We start from the raw sequence: 18,342 nt of genomic DNA, 5'->3' as shown, positions 1-18,342 counted from the left end.
ACTTCCCTCTCTCACCCCGGCCCCAGGATCTACCAGGCTCCACTTTGGTTGGATGGGTGGTAGAGGGGCTGGGACCTGCCTGTCACTTCCATTTCTCAATTCTGATTTTCTGAATTATCCAGAGAAGTAGACTGACTATGCTTACCTGCTTCCCTGGTGGCTCAGATGGTAAAGAATCTGCCTGCAAGAAAGAATCAGCAGACCCGGGTTCAATCCCTGAGTCAGGAAGATCCCCTGGAGAAGGGAATGGTAACCCACTCCAGTATATCCTTGCTTGGAGAATCCCATGGACAGAGGAGCCTGGTGGGCTACAGTCCATGGGGTCACAAAGAGTCGGACATGATTGAGTGACTAACACACTAACAAACTAACTGTGTCTACTATGACTCGGCAGCATTTGCTCTTAATCACGATCGCCCAGTCTCTCTATTTGGGGCGGAGGGGTCCTCTCTGACCCACTGCAGAGCTCACGATCAGGTGGCCCTGCCCCAGGAATACAGAATGTGCTGGTGCCACACTTGTGACACCTGAGGTCATCCTCTGAACTCTCCTTTTGCTGCCATCAAGAAGACAACATTGGGACTGCGAGAGAACCTGGAACATGACCGTCTAGACCTAGGAAGGCACTAATGCTCTGTGCAGGATTACCATAGAGTAGGATTCAGGAAGTGGATTCAGCCAGGATGCTGGCAGGAAATCCTGGTCGGGGATAATGAGAGTGCCATGGAGAGAAGTAGAAAATAGGGAGGGAAGGAGGACTGCAGGAAGATACCTGGCAGATTTGACAACTGATTGGAGGTGGGAGGATGAGAGAGGGAGGAGGAAAACTGAAGTTCAAGTCCAGGAGCCATGGGAATGGTGGTGCCCCAGCAAAGAAGGAAGTAAGGGGCGAGATCACCATTGACCTTGAATCCAAAACACCAAAGATCTTCAACGTGGAGGGGCTTACGTTCCTTTAAAATCATTAGGCTTCCTTGCTATTCAAAGGTACCATTTCCCTTTTTAAAAAAATTAGCAGACTATATTTGCGGGGAGGGCCAGTTTTAGGTTTACAAAAAGTCAGGCATGAAGTTCAGAGAGTTTTCATCCACTCCTCCCCCTCATCCCCAATGTCCTCTAACACCTGTAATGCGTGGGGACCATTTATTACAACCGATGAGCCACTGCTGATCATTAAGTGAAGAAATAAGAAAACAACTCAGGGGACTTCCCTGGTGGTCCAGTGGTTAAGAATCCACCAGCAAACACAGGGGGACACAGGTCCGAGCCCTGGTCCAGGAAGAGCCCACAAGCTGCAGACCAACTAATCCCACAAGCCGAGACTACTGAAGCCCACGTGCTGCAACTGCGGAAGCCGGTGCTCCACAGCAAGAGGAACCAGCGCCATGAGACGCCAGAGCGCTGAAATGAAAAGCAGCTCCCCAACGCTGGAGCTCGAGAAAAGCCCACACTAAGCAACAAAGACCCTGCACAGCCAAAACAGATAAATCCTTCAAAAAAACAGCAAATCAATACAAAATGGGCCAAAGTTGATCAGACACTTCACCAGAGGAGACACAAGGATTGTGAATAAGCACACAAACAGGCACTCAACACTGTCGGTCATCAGGAAATGGATGTCAAAACCACAAGGAGAGACCATCACAGTCCCATCCGAATGGTTGAAATTTAACAACTGATCGTCCCACCTGATGACAAGGAGCTGGAGCTACTGGAGCTCTGCGGCATTAGGGGTGGGAATGAAAAATGCTAAAACCACTTTGGGACACAGGCTGGGGCACCCTTAGAATATGGACTATTGCCTACTAGAGGAGCCAGCCACACTCCTAGGTGTTTATCCACACAGAAACTTGTGCGTGAAATCTCATCACAGCCTTGCCTGTAATCACTAAAACCTGAAAACCACCCAAATGTGTAGGTGAATGGATTAACAAATTTTCATTCATGCTACGGAATGCCATGGGAGACTCTTCAGTGTCCCTTGGGCAGCAAGGAGATCAAACCAGTCAGTCCTCAAGGAAATCAGTCCTGAATATTCATTGGAAGGACTGATGCTGAAGCTGAAGCTCCAGTACTTTGGCCACCTGATGTGAAGAGTTGACTCTTTGGAAAAGACCTTGATGCTGGTAAAGACTGAGGGCAGGAAAAGGGGGCCACAGAGGATGAGGTAGTTAGATGGCATCACCAACTCAATGGACATGAGTCTGAGCAAACTCCTGGAGATAGGGGAGGGCAGAGAAGTCTGGTGTGCTGCAATTCATGGGGTCACAAGGAGTCAGACACAACTCAGTAACTGAACAACAAACCTGGATCAGGACAAATGACCTAATTGCTCAAATAAAGAAACTGCATGGAGGGAACCTACTGTGAAGGAGAGGCTTAAAAGGCACACCAGCTAATTTTATCACTACACATGGAGCTTATTTGCATCCTGACCCCAAACATACTGTTAAATGCAAACAAATCATTTCTGATAATTATAAGCTGCTGAAAATTTGAACATCACATGTTCAATGTCATTAATAATGATAATAGCATTATGACGATGAACGCCACCATGTAATTGCTTTGTAAAAAAAAAAAGTTACATACTGAAAATATTTACAGATGAAATGATGTTCTGGATTGCCTTCAAAATAATACAGGTGTGGGGGGAGGGGCAGGCTGGGGGAAGTGTGGGGTAGGGATGAAGGCAGCTTGGTTATGAGTATGGTCTGCCCTATATATCTGCAGGTTCTGTATCCTTGGATCCAACTTACCTCAGACTGAAAATATTAAAAAAAAAAAAATTCCAGAAAGTTCCAAAAAGCAAAACTTGAGTTTGCCACACTGGCAACTATTTGAATAGCATTTACACTGTATTTACAACTGCATAGCATTGTTATGGTCTTAGGTATTATTTGCAATCTAGAGATGATTTAAAGTATATGGGAGGATATGCGTAGCTTATAGACACAAATACAATGCCCTTTAAAACAAGGGATTGAGCATCTTCGGATTTGGTGTCAGTGGTCCCGGAAGCAATCCTCCAAGGGCACGGAGTGATGACCATACCTGATGTTCATTACATTCTTCAGTTTACTGGTGTATATGTTTACATTTTTCCATAACAAAGTCTTTTTTTTAAGTCCCCTGCAATCTCACCACCATGAAACAACCACTGTTAACATTTTAAGATGTGTGTTCCCTTTGACTCTTTGCCCAAAAGAATATATTTACAATTACATAGTCTACATGCTTAGTCTCAGTCATGTCTGACTCTTTTCAACCCCATGGACTACAGCCCTCCAGGGTCCTCTGTCCATGAGGATTCTCCAGGCAAGAATACTAGAATGGGTTACCATGCCCTCCTCCAGGGGATCTTCCCAACTCAGGGATTGAACCCAAGTCTCCCTCATTGCAAGCGGATTATTTACAGTCTGAGCCACCAGGGAATGTAGTCTATGGTTCACATTTTATAAAATCAGGATATTATACAAAGTGTTCTGTAATTTCTGTTTCACACACAACAATTTATCTTTTTATGTCAGTAAAGACAGATTTACATCCTTGTTTTTAATCACTAGTTTATACTGGTGTTCCAGGATTATTAAAAAATCATTTCCCAAGTTTTGGGCAGTTGAGTCATTTCCTGTTTTTCACCAGAAGCTGCCATCTGCAATAAGAAGTGGGCAGACTGGAGGCTCAGATCATGGGTTCTGGAGTCCTGCTCCCAGGACTGACCCCCTGTGACCGAGAGTAAGTTGCAAACCTCTCCACACCTCAATGTCCTCATGTAAAGCAGGGACGATAACTGAGACGACTTCATAAGATTAAACAGGGCATTAATGAGCTAGTAAACATTGAAGCAATTATTTATTTCAGACGTAATTACCCAGTATAAGAAAAATGCCTGAAAAATCCCATGGACAGAGGAGCCTGGAGGGCTACAGTCCAAAGGGTCACAAAGAGTCAGACACGACTGAGCGACTAAGTACCTCATAAACAAAACATTTGTTTTTCCTAAATGAAGTAGACCACCGGGCTCTCAGGAATTCCTTATGCAAAGTCCCCATCACTTTGAGCCATAAAGACCTCATATAAAAAAAGAAAAAAAAAAAAAGAAAGGGACTTTCCTAGCAGCCCAGTGGTTAAGACTCTGTGGGGGGACTGTGGTGGGGGTGGGGGAGGGGCAGTTTCAATTCCTAGTTGAGAAGCTAAAATCCCACATGCCACATGGAAGGGAAAAGAAAAAAAGACTTCATATGCATGAAGAGATTTATACTGGCTGAGCCGTGCAAAGGAATATCTTTCGAATTAAGAGACTAATGCTTGGATTTAGGCTTGTTTTCTTCTGTGAAGTCTTTACGTCATTTTTTATTGAAAACATGACTTTGCATAAACTTTGGGAGGTCTCCTAGCTCTTGCAGAAAACCCAGGGTGAATTTCAGGTACACAGAGCTGCACTGATGCTGGGAGACAGCTCTGGAAAATACGGGGAGCTACACAGGAACAGGGTGACAAATACGACTGTATATAATGTAGATAAACAACAAGGACCTACTGCATAGCCCAGGGAACTCTACTCAATATCTTGTAATAGCCTATAAGGGAAAACAATCTAAAAAAGAATACACACATATATATAATACACATATAGACACACACACACACGTATAACTGAATGACTCTGCTGTACACCTGAAACTAACACGACATTGTAAATCAACTATACTCTAATTTAAAAAAAAGATCAGAAATGAGGAAAACCTTCTCACGTCGACTCTTGACCCACAGGTCTCGTAGGAGGGAGGCACTGTTTCTTGTTGATGATCACCAGACACAAAATGACTACAAGCTTTTCTTGTCTCCTTTGCCCAGAGTCATTCAGCTTCATGGGTGACTTTGGTTTTCCATATCTTTCTCTTTTTTTTTTTCCTCCCCTCAACATACAAACATAAAACGCTATAGAATATGTAATTCTGTAAGTAAAATAAGTTTTATTTTGCAACGGAGTTACTTCATTCTGAGTCGTGAAACAGACCGGACAGGTGAAAGCACAGACTCTTGGAGACAGAGAACAGCGAGGGGTCGTGTGGGTCTGCAGGAACCTGGGCAAGGCTGCAGAGTTTAGTGTATGTGGCACCAGATAAATTAACTCAGAAGAAATACTCTGCTCCAGAGCTCTATGGCTTTTATCCTCTGAGCCCCAGAAGCATAAAGATGAAAACTATGCTGAAAACACAAACCAGATACTTACTGATTCCTTGAAAGAGCTCTTCGATATTAATTGCGTTCTTTGCACTTGTCTCAACCACGACAGCACCAATGGACTCCGCATACTCCTTGGCATCCTTCAAGGGCACTTCCCTGGAAAAGAGGGCAGACCAGCAGAGGTGAATGCCCGTCTGTACAGAATAAATAACCCTGCAGAGCAAAGAAACAGCTCACGTGCAAATAGCTCCCTCGTGGGCCTGCAGAATAACAACTCGGTCACCCAGTAAGTATTAGAAATGTGGGTGAAGCTTTTTCAAGCTCGAAACCCAGTCTCTGGCATCCATGGAGACAGGACATGTGTGTATAAGCTACTGTCCCTGGTCCCACCAAAGGAGAGAATTCCAGAACAGTAGGAAAGGCATTACAAGTGAGGCCAGCTTTCCAAGTTAGTTAGCATTGGTTCCAAATTTTTTTCCCATAATAATGACTCAATGTTTTTTAAAAATTGCACATGTGCACACACTCGCATATGTGCTTTTCTAACACTTTTTGTATATTGCCTTTCACAAATCAGAGAAAATACATGACGTGATCTGGAAGACTGGCAATGAACACATTTACAGTTCCAATGGTGTATTTGAACTTTGTCCTTTAAAAGGCTGTTATTGCAAAGGTTTAGGACATGAACTCAGTCCAGATGAATAATCTAAAAAAACATTTATTGATGTACTTTCTCAGGTGAAGATACTGCAGTGGACTGAAAGATTAAAAAAGACACAGTTCCTACTCTCCGGAAGTTTATTCATTGATTCAACCAATATTTAGAAAGAACAGTTGTATGCCAGCCCTTTCTTGTAGGCAGTCCCTGCCTTATGGAACATACACCTGAGAGCAAAGAAACACACACCTATGGACACACTAAGCCACACTATTATAATGTCTGCAACACGGAGATAACAAGCAAGTGCTCAGGAGTAGAGGGTAGAGAGCCGAGCGTTTGATCCATGGAACCCGGGCAGGTGCCATAGAGGTGGCCACTGAAGTGTGGCCACCAGGGGCAGCGAGAACATGGACCAGAGCCTGACAAAGGCCCCCCCAAGTGGGGCACGCCCTCGCCCCTCACGTGGTGTGGGACCCACTGCCACGTGGACACCTGAGCCAAGTCAGCTGGACTCTAAACTTGCCTTATCATTCTTATCAAGGACACCCCAGGCAAAATGACCCTTTTGAATCTACCCTCTTCCTCGTTTCTGACAGACAAGCCCCCAGGCCTCTCAGTTATTTTAAAAAAATGAATAAATAAAAGTCTTCAGTCTTTCTGGTGGCGATGAATTTTACAGATGAAATATCCCAGAAGAGGGCTTTTTTTCTAGGTTCAGTTTGGCAAGTTACTGTACTTTTTTTTTTCTTTTTCTTCCTGGAGGTCTTTATCAAATCAAAGCTCAAAGGATGGGGCTCCTCCCTGCCCTAAGATGGAGCAGAGACGACAGTGTGTGCTCACAGGCGTTGGGGGGGGAGCTCCTCTGGCCACCGTGGAAACTGCGGAGAACCCTCCCCTCAAGGGAGGGAAGGTCAGTTCAGGCTTCAGTGTGTCCTTCTCGGGGGACCAAGAGGAATAGAATACCATCTACCAGGATTACGGTCAGAACAAAGTCACTCATGACAAAATCCAAATCACCCACCCTGAGGGAGACAGGAAGCCTTCGAGAAGGGCAGATGTTGTCACAGCTGACAACGCTGGGCCCTGCAAAGTGGAGAGAGGACAAGCGTGTCCACTGATTCCCCCAGGTCTAGAAACAGGTCTCGTTAAACAGATGACCTGCCAAGGTGACACGGTACTCGGGCAGAGGCAGGGCCAGCCCAGCAGGTTCTGCTTACACTGCTCCCATCCAACCACCCAATTCCTGAGGCTGTTCCTTCGGTCTTTACAGACAAAGAAATATCCCCAGAGAGCAGCATGGTGCAGGCAGGCTGGGGGCAGGAGCCAAGTATAGCTTTTCTGAAGAATAGGTTCCTGCCCTAGCAGCCTGGGGGGCCAGGGGTGTCCCTCTCCCTCGTCAGAGAACTGAGATTAGCATCAGAAATGAGCTGGACTGCAGGACACCCAATGGGTGTGCGAGAACTGTTTTGGGGACAAACAGTGCAGCTACAATCTGAAAGGAGACCCTGGGAAGGTGAGCGTGTGCTGCCCCGGGCCTCCAGCAGATATGTGACCAACCGGTGGCCTTGGGAAGCAGTCAGAGGTCATGCACAACCCGGGGAGGGGGCTGGAGGGCACCTCGGAGACAGGCCTTCTGTGATCACCCTCACAGAAGACCATGGCATCCATAACTTTCCTTCAGTTTTTTCAACAAATATTTACCGAGTGTCTGCCACAGGCTGGGTGCTTTGTTAGGCTTTCAATAGGTAAATTGAAGCAAGTCCACCTAAGCCAAGGCTTAAGCACACAGCAGGTCGACTTTGATGGGAAAGAGTACTTTTAGACTTTCAACATGAAGTTACATCCAGGATGGCAGGACTTCCAGAAATGCTGTGCCTCAACCAGGTTCCCGCGGGTGCCTCTGACTGGTTCTCCAGCTGTTGCAGTCATCACCCCCAGGCCCACCGAGAGGATCAACACACAAATCCACCAAATGTTCCTGTGAACAGAATTCCTCCATGTTGTCTAACCTGTAAAACCCAGCACCTCAGCAGAAGTTAGAGGCTTCCTGCCTTAGACCTCCCTGTTCATGTCCAGGTGACAGCCATTCTGGGTGCTTCCGGAGCTCATGTCTGTCTCTGGGCCCCTGCTCTCGTCCACCCCTCCGCATCCCCCTGATGACTGTCCACACGAGGCCTCCTAGAGAGTGCAGCGCAGCACCCCCTCCTTGAGAACCCAGAGCCCTGGTGAGACTTGTCACCTGAATGGGCTGTGGATTCTTGCGATCAGGACCATGGTTTGTTTTGGGGAGGCTTCCCTGGTGGCTCAGATAAGAAATCACCCTGCAATGCAGGAGACCCAGGTTCGATCCCAGGGTCAGGAAGATTCCATGGAGAAGGGAATGGCAACACACTCCAGGATCCTTGGAGAATCCCATGGCCAGAGGAGCCTGGCAGGCTACAGTCCATGGAGTCACAAAGAATCAGACATGACTGAGTGACAGAGAACACACACAGGAATCCTAACAGGGCCAGGCACCTATGAGGCAATCAGTTAGCACCTGCTGAATGGCAGGGTGACCGTCACCGCGAGTGGCCTTCAGCAGAGAGGAGAACTCAGGCAGAGGGTCCAAGCAGACTTCAGGGGAAGTATGGGGAGTGTGGACAGGGAGGGGGCGAAGATTCACCCAGCCAGGAGGGAGACTTAGGGCTGAAAAACACACGCATCTCCCCCAGCCCCAAGCTCCAACAGTCCTCAGAGGTCACACTGCAGGGAGGTCCATGCACCCCCATCCAGGCAGAGGCCACGGGTTCTGGGAGGCTCCCCACGGGGGAGGAGGGCGGGGACCCACATTCCTGTGGCTGAAGACTTCTCCACAGGCTGGGCTGCCCAACGAGGGTCCTTGTTTTGTTATTGGCGGGTGTAACCCGGCAACGCAGCAGCTGACTCATTCCAGTCTCGGGCTATTTAATTCCCCGAGAGCCTCCTTCACAGATGGCAGGGGGAGAGGGGGGAAGGGACCCTAAGAAGGCACTCCAGGGATCCCTCCCGTGAGGAGGGGAGTCCAGTCCACAGGCCGAGGCAGACCAGCACTCCGCCCTCGGGTGCCGTTCCTGACAGCAGGGAGCGGTGACCTCCATGGGCCTCCTGTGCAGAAGTGCAATGCTCTGGCCTTGAACTCTCGTTCACAATGTGTGAACAGCAATCACATCAGAAAGGCAGCCGAGCCTGCTGCTCGCAGGAGTAAGATTTTCTCCTTCAGTGGCCAGCCTTTTTACATCTCCCTCACTCAGGTCTCAGCCCCCTTTGCTGCCAGATGGCATGAACACTTTTCCGTTTTAAATATAAGTTGATATCATAAAGCGCTCAAAACAGTACCTGGCACATAGATAAGATAGACCAAAGTTTCCCGAATAAATCTTTACAGAGATGGTGCCACTTTCTTAGCAAACGTCCTAAAGATTGAGGAAATGAATCAAGTGGAGGAAACAGGCAAACAGAAGGCTCAAAGTACCTCCGAGCCCGAGGAGGTTTATCTGACTCATGCTCCTTGTTTAATCACCCAGAAAGGCTCCCAGGCAAGGCGTCACTACTCCACAGAAGAACAGGGAACCCAGGCTACAGCATTAAATACACTTGTTGGTGTTGTTCAGTCGCTCGGTTGTGTCCAACTCTTTTCAAACCTGTGGACTGCAGCATGCCAGGCCTCGCTGTCCATCACTAACTCCTGGAGCCTGCTCAAACTCATGTCCATTGAATCGGTGAAGCCATCCAATCATCTTATCCTCTTTTGTCCCCTTTTCCTGCTGCCCTCAATCTTTCCCAGCATCAGGGTCTTTCCAGTGAGTCAGTTTTTCCCATCAGGTGGCCAAAATACTGGATACACTAACTTTCATAAATCACTCCAAGAGTAAAATTACATCATAAAGTTCTTTCTCCATGAGGAAAATCTGACATTAATTCAGAGTAACTTTTATTCAGAGATGGAACACAACGTTTTATAAGCCACAGATACTTCTTGTTCTATGAAATTCTCGTGCTTGTTCTCTGCACACTTTGGTTTGGATTGTTTGGATTTTTCTTATTTGTAAGTGCTCTTTGCATATTAAGGAACCTAGCCTTTTGTAATATATTTTTCTGCATTTCTTTCAACTTACCATTTGTATTTAGATGTTGTCTATAGTATTTTTGCCATACAGAAGTTTTTATATAATCAGACTTACTGATCATTTTCTTCTACGTCTTCTGAGTTTTGTATCATTATTAAATAGTTCATTCCAAGGTTATTTTTAAAGATTCAACTGCTTTCTCTAACTTTTATGGTTTTGTTACTTTGCACTTAAATCCTTGATCCATTTTGAATTTATTTTCTCTCATTTTTTCCTAATTATCCCCAAACCACGTACTTAACTTACCCCCTTTTTGCACTTATTTAAATATCACCTTTGCTGTTGCTGCTGCTGCTAAGCCGCTTCAGTCGTGTCCGACTCTGTGTGACCCCATAGACGGCAGGCAGCCCACCAGGCTCCCCCATCCCTGGGATTCTCCAGGCAAGAGCACTGGAGTGGGTTGCCATTTCCTTCTCCAGTGTATGAAAGTGAAAAGTGAAAGTCAGGTTCTTTATCGTATACTAAATATCCCTACATATTTCACCCCACGTCTTAGATTCTGTGGTCTGCTCATTGATTTTTCTGTCCGTGACATGCTATACTGTTTTATTACTGAATCATTAAACTATATTTTAATATATGCTGAGATCAGTCCTTCCAATACTATTTTTGCCTGTTTATCTTTCTAGGTGAATTTTAGGATCATTTTGTAAAACCCTTTCTAAAATGTTACTTTAAATTATTTGAGGTAATTTACCTGGAATCTCAGTGAATTCATGATTTAATTTAGAACAAACTGACATATCTACAATACTACTCAGTTTTCCTATCCAAGGAAAAAGCAGCTTTTTTATCCTACCTAGAATTGTAACATTTATCTATATAGGTCTAGCTCAATTCTTGCTAAATTTATTTCTAGGAATTAACAATATTTCAAATTTTAAAAGTGATACACACAGCAAAAAAGTCTATTCCTCAGATTTACACTGCTATTTAAAGAGGGTTTTCACTTCAACTTGATTTCCTAATTGATTATTTATTGTATATAAGTGAAGGATAGTTCTTCAGTAGATAATCTTAGTTTTCCTAATCCTGCTTTCAATGAAAGAAATGTACATGAAAATGAGGATCAGATTATTCACACATCAGACTGGTCAAGATGAAATGATTACTATCTGCAGTGTTAGTGTGTGGAGAGAGAGGAAGGCTCAAACTCCGCAGGCAGGGTCACATGTGATTCCAAAGAGTTCGTGGGTAACTGCAGAACAACCCAACCACATCTTCTAAGACGCTTTCAGGTGTCTTAGAGAAGTGCACAAAAGTCTCCATTCTCCCAGAAGAGTAAACACGTATGTTAAAAAACAAAACACTTTGATGCTAAAAACAAAGAAGTGAAGTGACAAACACCCAAGGTTCCTGCTCTTCTCCTGTCTCATGACAATAGTCACGAAGCTTCTCTAGATGTCTTCAGAGGATGCCACTGGGCATCCTGAAGGGCGTCAGGGTCAGGTGTGTTCTACAGACCTCTGATCCCATGATAATTTGGGGCTTATTAGAAATGAAGACCCCTGTGTCCAGACCTACTGAACACATGTTTAGTGGGCTCATCTCAGAAATGGGCATTGTAGCAACTTCTGAATATCTTCTTACACTTTTGATAGCTTGAGAACAACTTCGTAGAAGGTAGACTATAAGATACTGAGTTTGATATTTTTGCAATCTATGCGATTCATAATCCCACACTATGAAGTCCAGAGTTTGCATATCTATATTAAGATGATGACTGTATACCCAGGACATAATAAAGCATACATTTATCAGACACCATTTTACAAGTGATAGAAGAATAATGGCCTCTTGAGCTATTATAAAGAGCTAGTGGTTCTGGTGTGTTCTAGTGTGGACATTATATTCCTAAAATACCATTCCAGCCCTGAGCAAGCATTTGATATTCTGCCAACCACCTGGGATAAGACAGCTACCATTTCACTGAAAAATATCTGCCCTGTAAGTTTACTCTCTCCTTCAACCATAGCCCACTTCCAAGGTCAAGCTTATACCACCAACTCAGCTGGCCATGAGGACACAACACGGCACCATGAGTGGGAGAGGCTGTTGACTGTCTGCTGGCATTACTTTTTGCCAAAACCTCCCATGTGTTTAAGGCATTCTAGCCAAAAGCAATGGAAATCGCAACATCCCATCAAGACCCAGCAGAGGCAGGTTGCAGGCTGTTTGCAAAGGCTGTCCTGTGCACTGAAGTGGTCTCCGTCTCCCCAGCTTCCTGGAGCAACCACTGAAATGAATAATCAAGGCTTACTATGCTCCTGCCAGCTCGTACTTTATCTAAATATCCAAGATATTTGTGTCACACCCAGAAAGGCAACCATTTTAGCAATAGGTGAAGCCGCAAAATCTCTGTTCAACATGGCAGTACTTTTAGATTCTCAGATTGGCTTATCTGTAAGGCGGAACTAAAACTTAAATGAACTTAAAAAAAAAAAAAAGAATTACTACCTTTGCAATAAATATCTGATTGGACAATAACTCTTTTTAATGATTCTAAGCACTTACAGTTAAAGCACTTGGCATGTGTACCCTGGGAAGGATTTCTGCTCCCAGGGGGCCAAGCCTGCTTGTTACTATGTGTCTGTAAATGCTATCCACCGGGCCACATTCCTGGTGTCAAGTTCAAACAAGGAGTGTCAGGTTCCTGCCACAGATTTAGATGGCCTGTTTTCTCACGGAAATGACACAATTTGAATTGAATGAGGACTGAGCAGAAAACACAGGGTCTCAAGGGGGAGGCCTGGCCGTTTCCTCCACCTCCTAGCCTCCTAACACACCTTCTCCAGACAGAAACATAGGCTAGTCCCAAGGGGCCAGAGAAACCACTGGAAAAGGTCATTAGCTTGAAACTCTCTATCAAATCGGTTACCGTTTATTTTCTCTCGGTAATTCAGAAATCACTGTTTCTCCTGGACCCTATTCTTACTCTTAAGAGATGAACAAAACATGAACATCAGCTCTGGGACAGACGTTGTTGTTGTTCAGCCACTAAGTCATGTCCAACTCTTCGCGACCCCATGGACTGTACACACCAGGCTTCCCTGTCCTTTACTATCTCCCAGAGTTTGCTCAGACTCATGTCCGTTAAGTTGATGATGCCATCCAACCATCTCATCCTGTCACCCCCTTCTCCTCCTGCCCTCAATCTTCCAGCATCAGGGTCTTTTTCAGTGAGTTCGTTCTTCCCATCAAGTGGCCAGAGTATTGGAGCTTCAGTTTCAGCATCAGTCCGTCTAATCAATATTGAGGGTGGATTTCCTTTAGGATTAACTGGTTTGATCTCCTTGCAATCCAAGGGACTGGGTTAACCAGTTTGATCTCCTTGCAATCCAAGGGAGTCCAACATCCAGTTCTCCAACATCACAGTTCAAAAGAATCAATTCTTCGGTGCTCAGCCTTCTTCATGGTACAACTCGCACATCCGCACACGACTGCTGAAAAAACCATAGCTTTGACTAGACAGACCTTAGTTGGCAAAGTGATGTCTGGGACAGATACCAGGGTTTGAAGCTGGGCCCCACACCTTCTCAGCCACAGGACCCAGGTAAGTTCCTCAATCTGCGTCTCTGTTTCCTTATTGGTAAGTTGGGAGAATGACGGTAACTCTCACAGGCAGGGCTGTGAAGATTAAGATAAACTACTCATAACAGTCTCTGGCACACAGTAAGCATTCAGCTCAGGTTGACAGTGATGACTCAGGCCACTATCTAAGTGCACAGTACTTAAGTAAATATCCTGCCATTTGAAAGTAACCACCGACACGGCTATAATTCTTCACAGAAGTTACATTTTCAACTCTGAAAGGTCTGGGCAATATGTAAAGTGAAAGATGAAAGACTAGTATATTCTAAGAAAATCTCCAGGAACAAAAGCTTATCTCTCTGCTTACTTGTGTGTTAGTTGCTGACTTTTAAAAAATCTCTCCCTCACCCCCTAAAGAAGGTTAGAAAGAGTACTGTGGTTTTGGATTAGAGTCAGAGGCATCAGTATAAACTTATGTTTATCTTAATATAGATACAAATGAATGATTGTAGAAATAATTATAGATACATGTGAGTGTATATTCACGTTAGCATCCATACACATATTTCCTGGCTCTGTTTACCTAGACTCAACAACATTCCAGTAGCATTGAGCACAGTCATCCCAGATCTTGGTTTTTAAATACCCTTTTCCAGTAGAAGTGACAAGAGCTCCTTGGAGAAATGGCTGAGTCTAGAGCTGTATCCTGAAACATACAAGATGAGTCTGGAACATCTCCTTGTGCCAAAAAGTAAGGAAGTGCTAAAGAACCAAAATTATGGGAATTTGTTAAAGGAACACAGAAGCAACAGAAAGGGCTCCCAGTGGCCAAAGTTGGAGCAATTTGAGCAATAAGTGAAAGTGAAAGTGAAGTCCCTCAGTCATGTCTGACTCTTTGCGACCCGTGGACTGTAGCCCACCAAGCTCCTCCGTCTATGGGATTCTCCAGGCAAGAATACTGGAGTGAGTTGCCATTTCCTTCTCCAGGGGATCTTCCTGACCCAGGGATCGAACCCAGGTCTCCCACATTGCAGGCAGACACTTTAACCTCTGCACCACCAGGGAAGCCTGAGCAACAAGTTAAGTAACACAATACTGCACTATAACTTAAACTTATATCTGTGAGTCTATACTGATACAGATAAATAACTAAATACAAAAATCAGGGAGGGAAGACGAATTTCACCTGCAGAAGAATTACAAATAACTTATATTGGGACTCCTCCCTCAAGGAAGTGGGACACAATCACTGCCCCTCAAGTGTGGGCTGTGCCCAGGGACCGCCTTCCAAAGAGCGGGGGAGGGTAACTTCACAGCCACCATCTTGGCCAGGAGGTCAAGGTCCACCTCACCAGGGATGTTATCATGTTGATAACACAAACCCTTGCTTAACTGGTAATAAAGTCATGAAAAGAGCACTTTACTTCTGTGGTCTTCTTCCCGTAAACACATGCCCACCCCCAGTCCAATCACGAGAAACACAGCAGACAGGCCCCAAAGGAGAGACAGTCTCCAAACTACCTGACCAGCACTAAGAACTGTCAAGGTCATCAAAAACAAAGGAAGTCTGGGAACCTGTCCCAGCCCGAAGATCCTACAGAGCCCTGGCAACTGGATGTGATACAGTGTTCTGGATGGGATCCCAGAATAAAAAAGGGATATGAGGGGGAAGGAGTGAAATCTCAGTAACGTACGGACTTTAGTTAATAATAAAGTATCAACACAATCAATAAAGTTAATAAAAGTATCAGAAATGAAGAATCAATAACTAAGGAATATAGGTGTGAAAAGAAGAGAAGCTAAAATGAAAGATATAAGCATCTGAATGCAGAGTTCCAAAGAATAGCAAGGAGAGATAAGAAAGCCTTCCTTAGTGATCAGTGCAAAGAAATAGAGGAAAACAATAGAATGGGAAAGACTAGAGATCTCTTCAAGAAAAGTAGAAATACCAAGGGAAGATTTCACACTAAGATGGGCTCAATAAAGGACAGAAACAGTATGGACCTAACAGAAACAGAAGATATTAAGAAGAGGTGGCAAGAATACACAGAAGAACTGTACAATAAAGACACGACCCAGATAATCACGATGGCGTGATCACTCACCTAGAGCCAGACATCCTGGAATGTGAAGTCAAGTGGGCCTTAGAAAGCATCACTATGAACAAAGCAAGTAGAGGCGATGGAATTCCAGTTGAGCTGTTTCAAATCCTGAAAGATGATGCTGTGAAAGTGCTGCACTCAATATGCCAGCACATTTGGAAAACTCAGCAGTGGCCACAGGACTGGAAAAGATCAGTTTTCATTCCAATCCCAAAGAAAGGCAATGCCAAAGAATGCTCAAACTACTGCACAATTGCACTCATCTCACATGCTAGTAAAGTAATGCTCAAAATTCTCCAAGCCAGGCTTCAGCAATATGTGAACCGTGAACTTCCTGATGTTCAAGCTGGTTTTACAAAAGGCAGAGGAACCAGAGATCAAATGGCCAACATCCGCTGGATCATCGAAAAAGCAAGAGAGTTCCAGAAAAACACCTATTTCTGTTTTATTGACTATGCCAAAGCCTTTGACTGCATGGATCACACTAAAGTGTGGAAAATTCTTCAAGAGATGGGAATACCAGACCACCTGACCTGCCTGTTGAGAAACCTGTATGCAGGTCGGGAAGCAACACTTAGAACTGGACATGGAACAACAGACTGGTTCCAAATCAGGAAAGGAGTATGTCAAGGCTGTATATTGTCACCCTGCTTATTTAACTTATATGCAGAGTACATCATGAGAAATGCTGGGCTGGAGGAAGCACAAGGTGGAATCAAGATTGCCAGGAGAAATATCAATAACCTCAGATATGCAGATGACACCACCTTTATGGCAGAAAGTGAAGAAGTACTAAAAAGCCTCTTGATGAAAGTGAAAGAGGTGAGTGAAAAAGTTGGCTTAAAGCTCAACATTCAGAAAACAAAGATCATGGCATCCAGTCCCATCACTTCATGGCAAATAGATGGGGGAACAGTGGAAACAGTAAAAAATAAATAGACTTTATTTTTGGGGGCTCCAAAATCACTGCAGATGGTGACTGCAGCCATGAAATTAAAAGACCCTTGCTCCTTGGAAGGAAAGTTATGACCAATCTAGACAGCATATTAAAAAGCAGAGGCATTACTTTGCCAACAAAGGTCCATCTAGTCAAGCCTACAGTTTTTCTGATAGTCATGTATGGATGTGAGAGTTGGACTATAAAGAAAGCTGAGCACCGAAGAATTGATGCTTTTGAACTGTGGTGTTGGAGAAGACTCTTGAGAGTCCCTTGGACTGCAAGGAGATCCAACCATCCTAAAGGAGATCAGTCCTGGGTGTTCATTGGAAGGACTGATGTTGAAGCTGAAACTCCAATACTTTGGCCACTTGATGCAAAGAACTGACTCATTTGAAAAGACTCTGATGCTGGGAAAGATTGAAGGCAGGAGGAGAAGGGGATGACAGAGGATGAGATGGTTGGATGGCATTACCAACTCAATGGACATGAGTTTGGGTAAACTCCAGGAGTTGGTGATGGACAGGGAGGCCTGGCGTGCTGTGGTCCATGGGGTCACAGAATTGGACACGACTGAGCGACTGAACTGAACTGATAGGTTGCTCAGTTGGGACAAATATACCACAGTAATCATTGTAAGATGTTAAAAGTAGGGGAAAAGGGGCTTTCCTGGTGGCACAGTGGATAAGAATCCACCCGCTAATGCAGGGGACACTGGTTTGAGCCCTGGTCTGGGAAGATCCCACATGCTGTGGGGCAACTAAGCCCCTGTGCCACAACCACTGAGCCTGTGACCTGCAACAAGAGAAGCCACTGCTTTTAGAAGCCCTTGCACCACACCTAGAGAGTAACCCCTGCTCTCTACAACAAGAGAAAGTCCACACGCAGCAAGGAAGATCCAGTGCAGTCATAAATAAACCAAGATTTTTTTTTACCTAGGGAAAACTAGATGTGGGGTATATGAGAACTGCATGCTAACTCTGCAACTTTTCTATAAATATAAGACTATTCTAAAATAAAGTTTATTTAGGCTTCCCTGGTGACTCAGATGGTAAAGAATCTGCCTGCAACGGGCAGACCAGAGTTTGATCCTTGGATCAGGAAGATCCCCTGAAGACAAGTTAATCGCAACCCACTCCAGTATTCTTGCCTGGAGAATTCCATGGACAGGGGAGCCTGGAGAGATACAGTCCAGGGAGTGGCAAATAGTTAGACACAACTGAACACACACACTACTAAGTTTAAAATTAGCTATAAAAATAAACACTCCCCAATACACACATGGAGATTTGGGCCCCAACTCTCTCCTAATCTCCAGCAGACCAGAACACACAAACCCACAGTCACACCATACACTCTCATGAAACCTTCTCTGTGGCCAACAAGTTATCGGTTACAGAGATTCCAGGCCATATCAGAGGTCCAAGACCGTTTATCAAGACTCACGATAAGGCTGTGATAATTAAATCAGAGGAGTATAGGTGTGACGATGACTAAGCAGGCTGGTGAAACAGAACCGAGAGCTCTAGAAACAGACCTGTGCACCAGGGCACATGACATGGGACTGAGCTGGAGAGATTGCAGAGGGGAGAGAACGGACTTTACAAGCAGCAGTGCTGAGACACATGGACGTCTACATAGGAGAACCTAGGCAGCGTATACAAAATCGAGGCCAAGTGACTTAAGGACAGACAGGAAAACAAAACTGCAAAGCTTTTCAAAGCTAATCAACACAGGCAATATCTTCTTGATCTTAGGGGTGTGGAA

At 44.8% G+C, this 18,342-nt stretch overlaps 1 protein-coding gene across 2 annotated transcripts in view; it reads right to left on the bottom strand.

Moving 5' to 3' along the window:
- The window catches only part of RAB31 (RAB31, member RAS oncogene family), an 81,274-nt gene that overhangs the window by 5,316 nt on the left and 57,616 nt on the right, over positions 1-18,342 (bottom strand). For both annotated transcript variants that reach the window (XM_069568655.1, XM_069568656.1), the window contains one exon: positions 5,240-5,349. In XM_069568655.1, coding sequence (XP_069424756.1) covers positions 5,240-5,349 — 110 coding nt within the window. The remainder of the gene's footprint in view (positions 1-5,239; positions 5,350-18,342) is intronic.

Source organism: Ovis canadensis, chromosome 23 (assembly GCF_042477335.2).
Source record: "Ovis canadensis isolate MfBH-ARS-UI-01 breed Bighorn chromosome 23, ARS-UI_OviCan_v2, whole genome shotgun sequence".
NCBI lineage: Eukaryota > Metazoa > Chordata > Mammalia > Artiodactyla > Bovidae > Ovis > Ovis canadensis.
The sequence above is the reverse complement of the archived record's forward strand: the minus strand, read 5'-3'. Positions and strand labels throughout refer to the sequence as shown.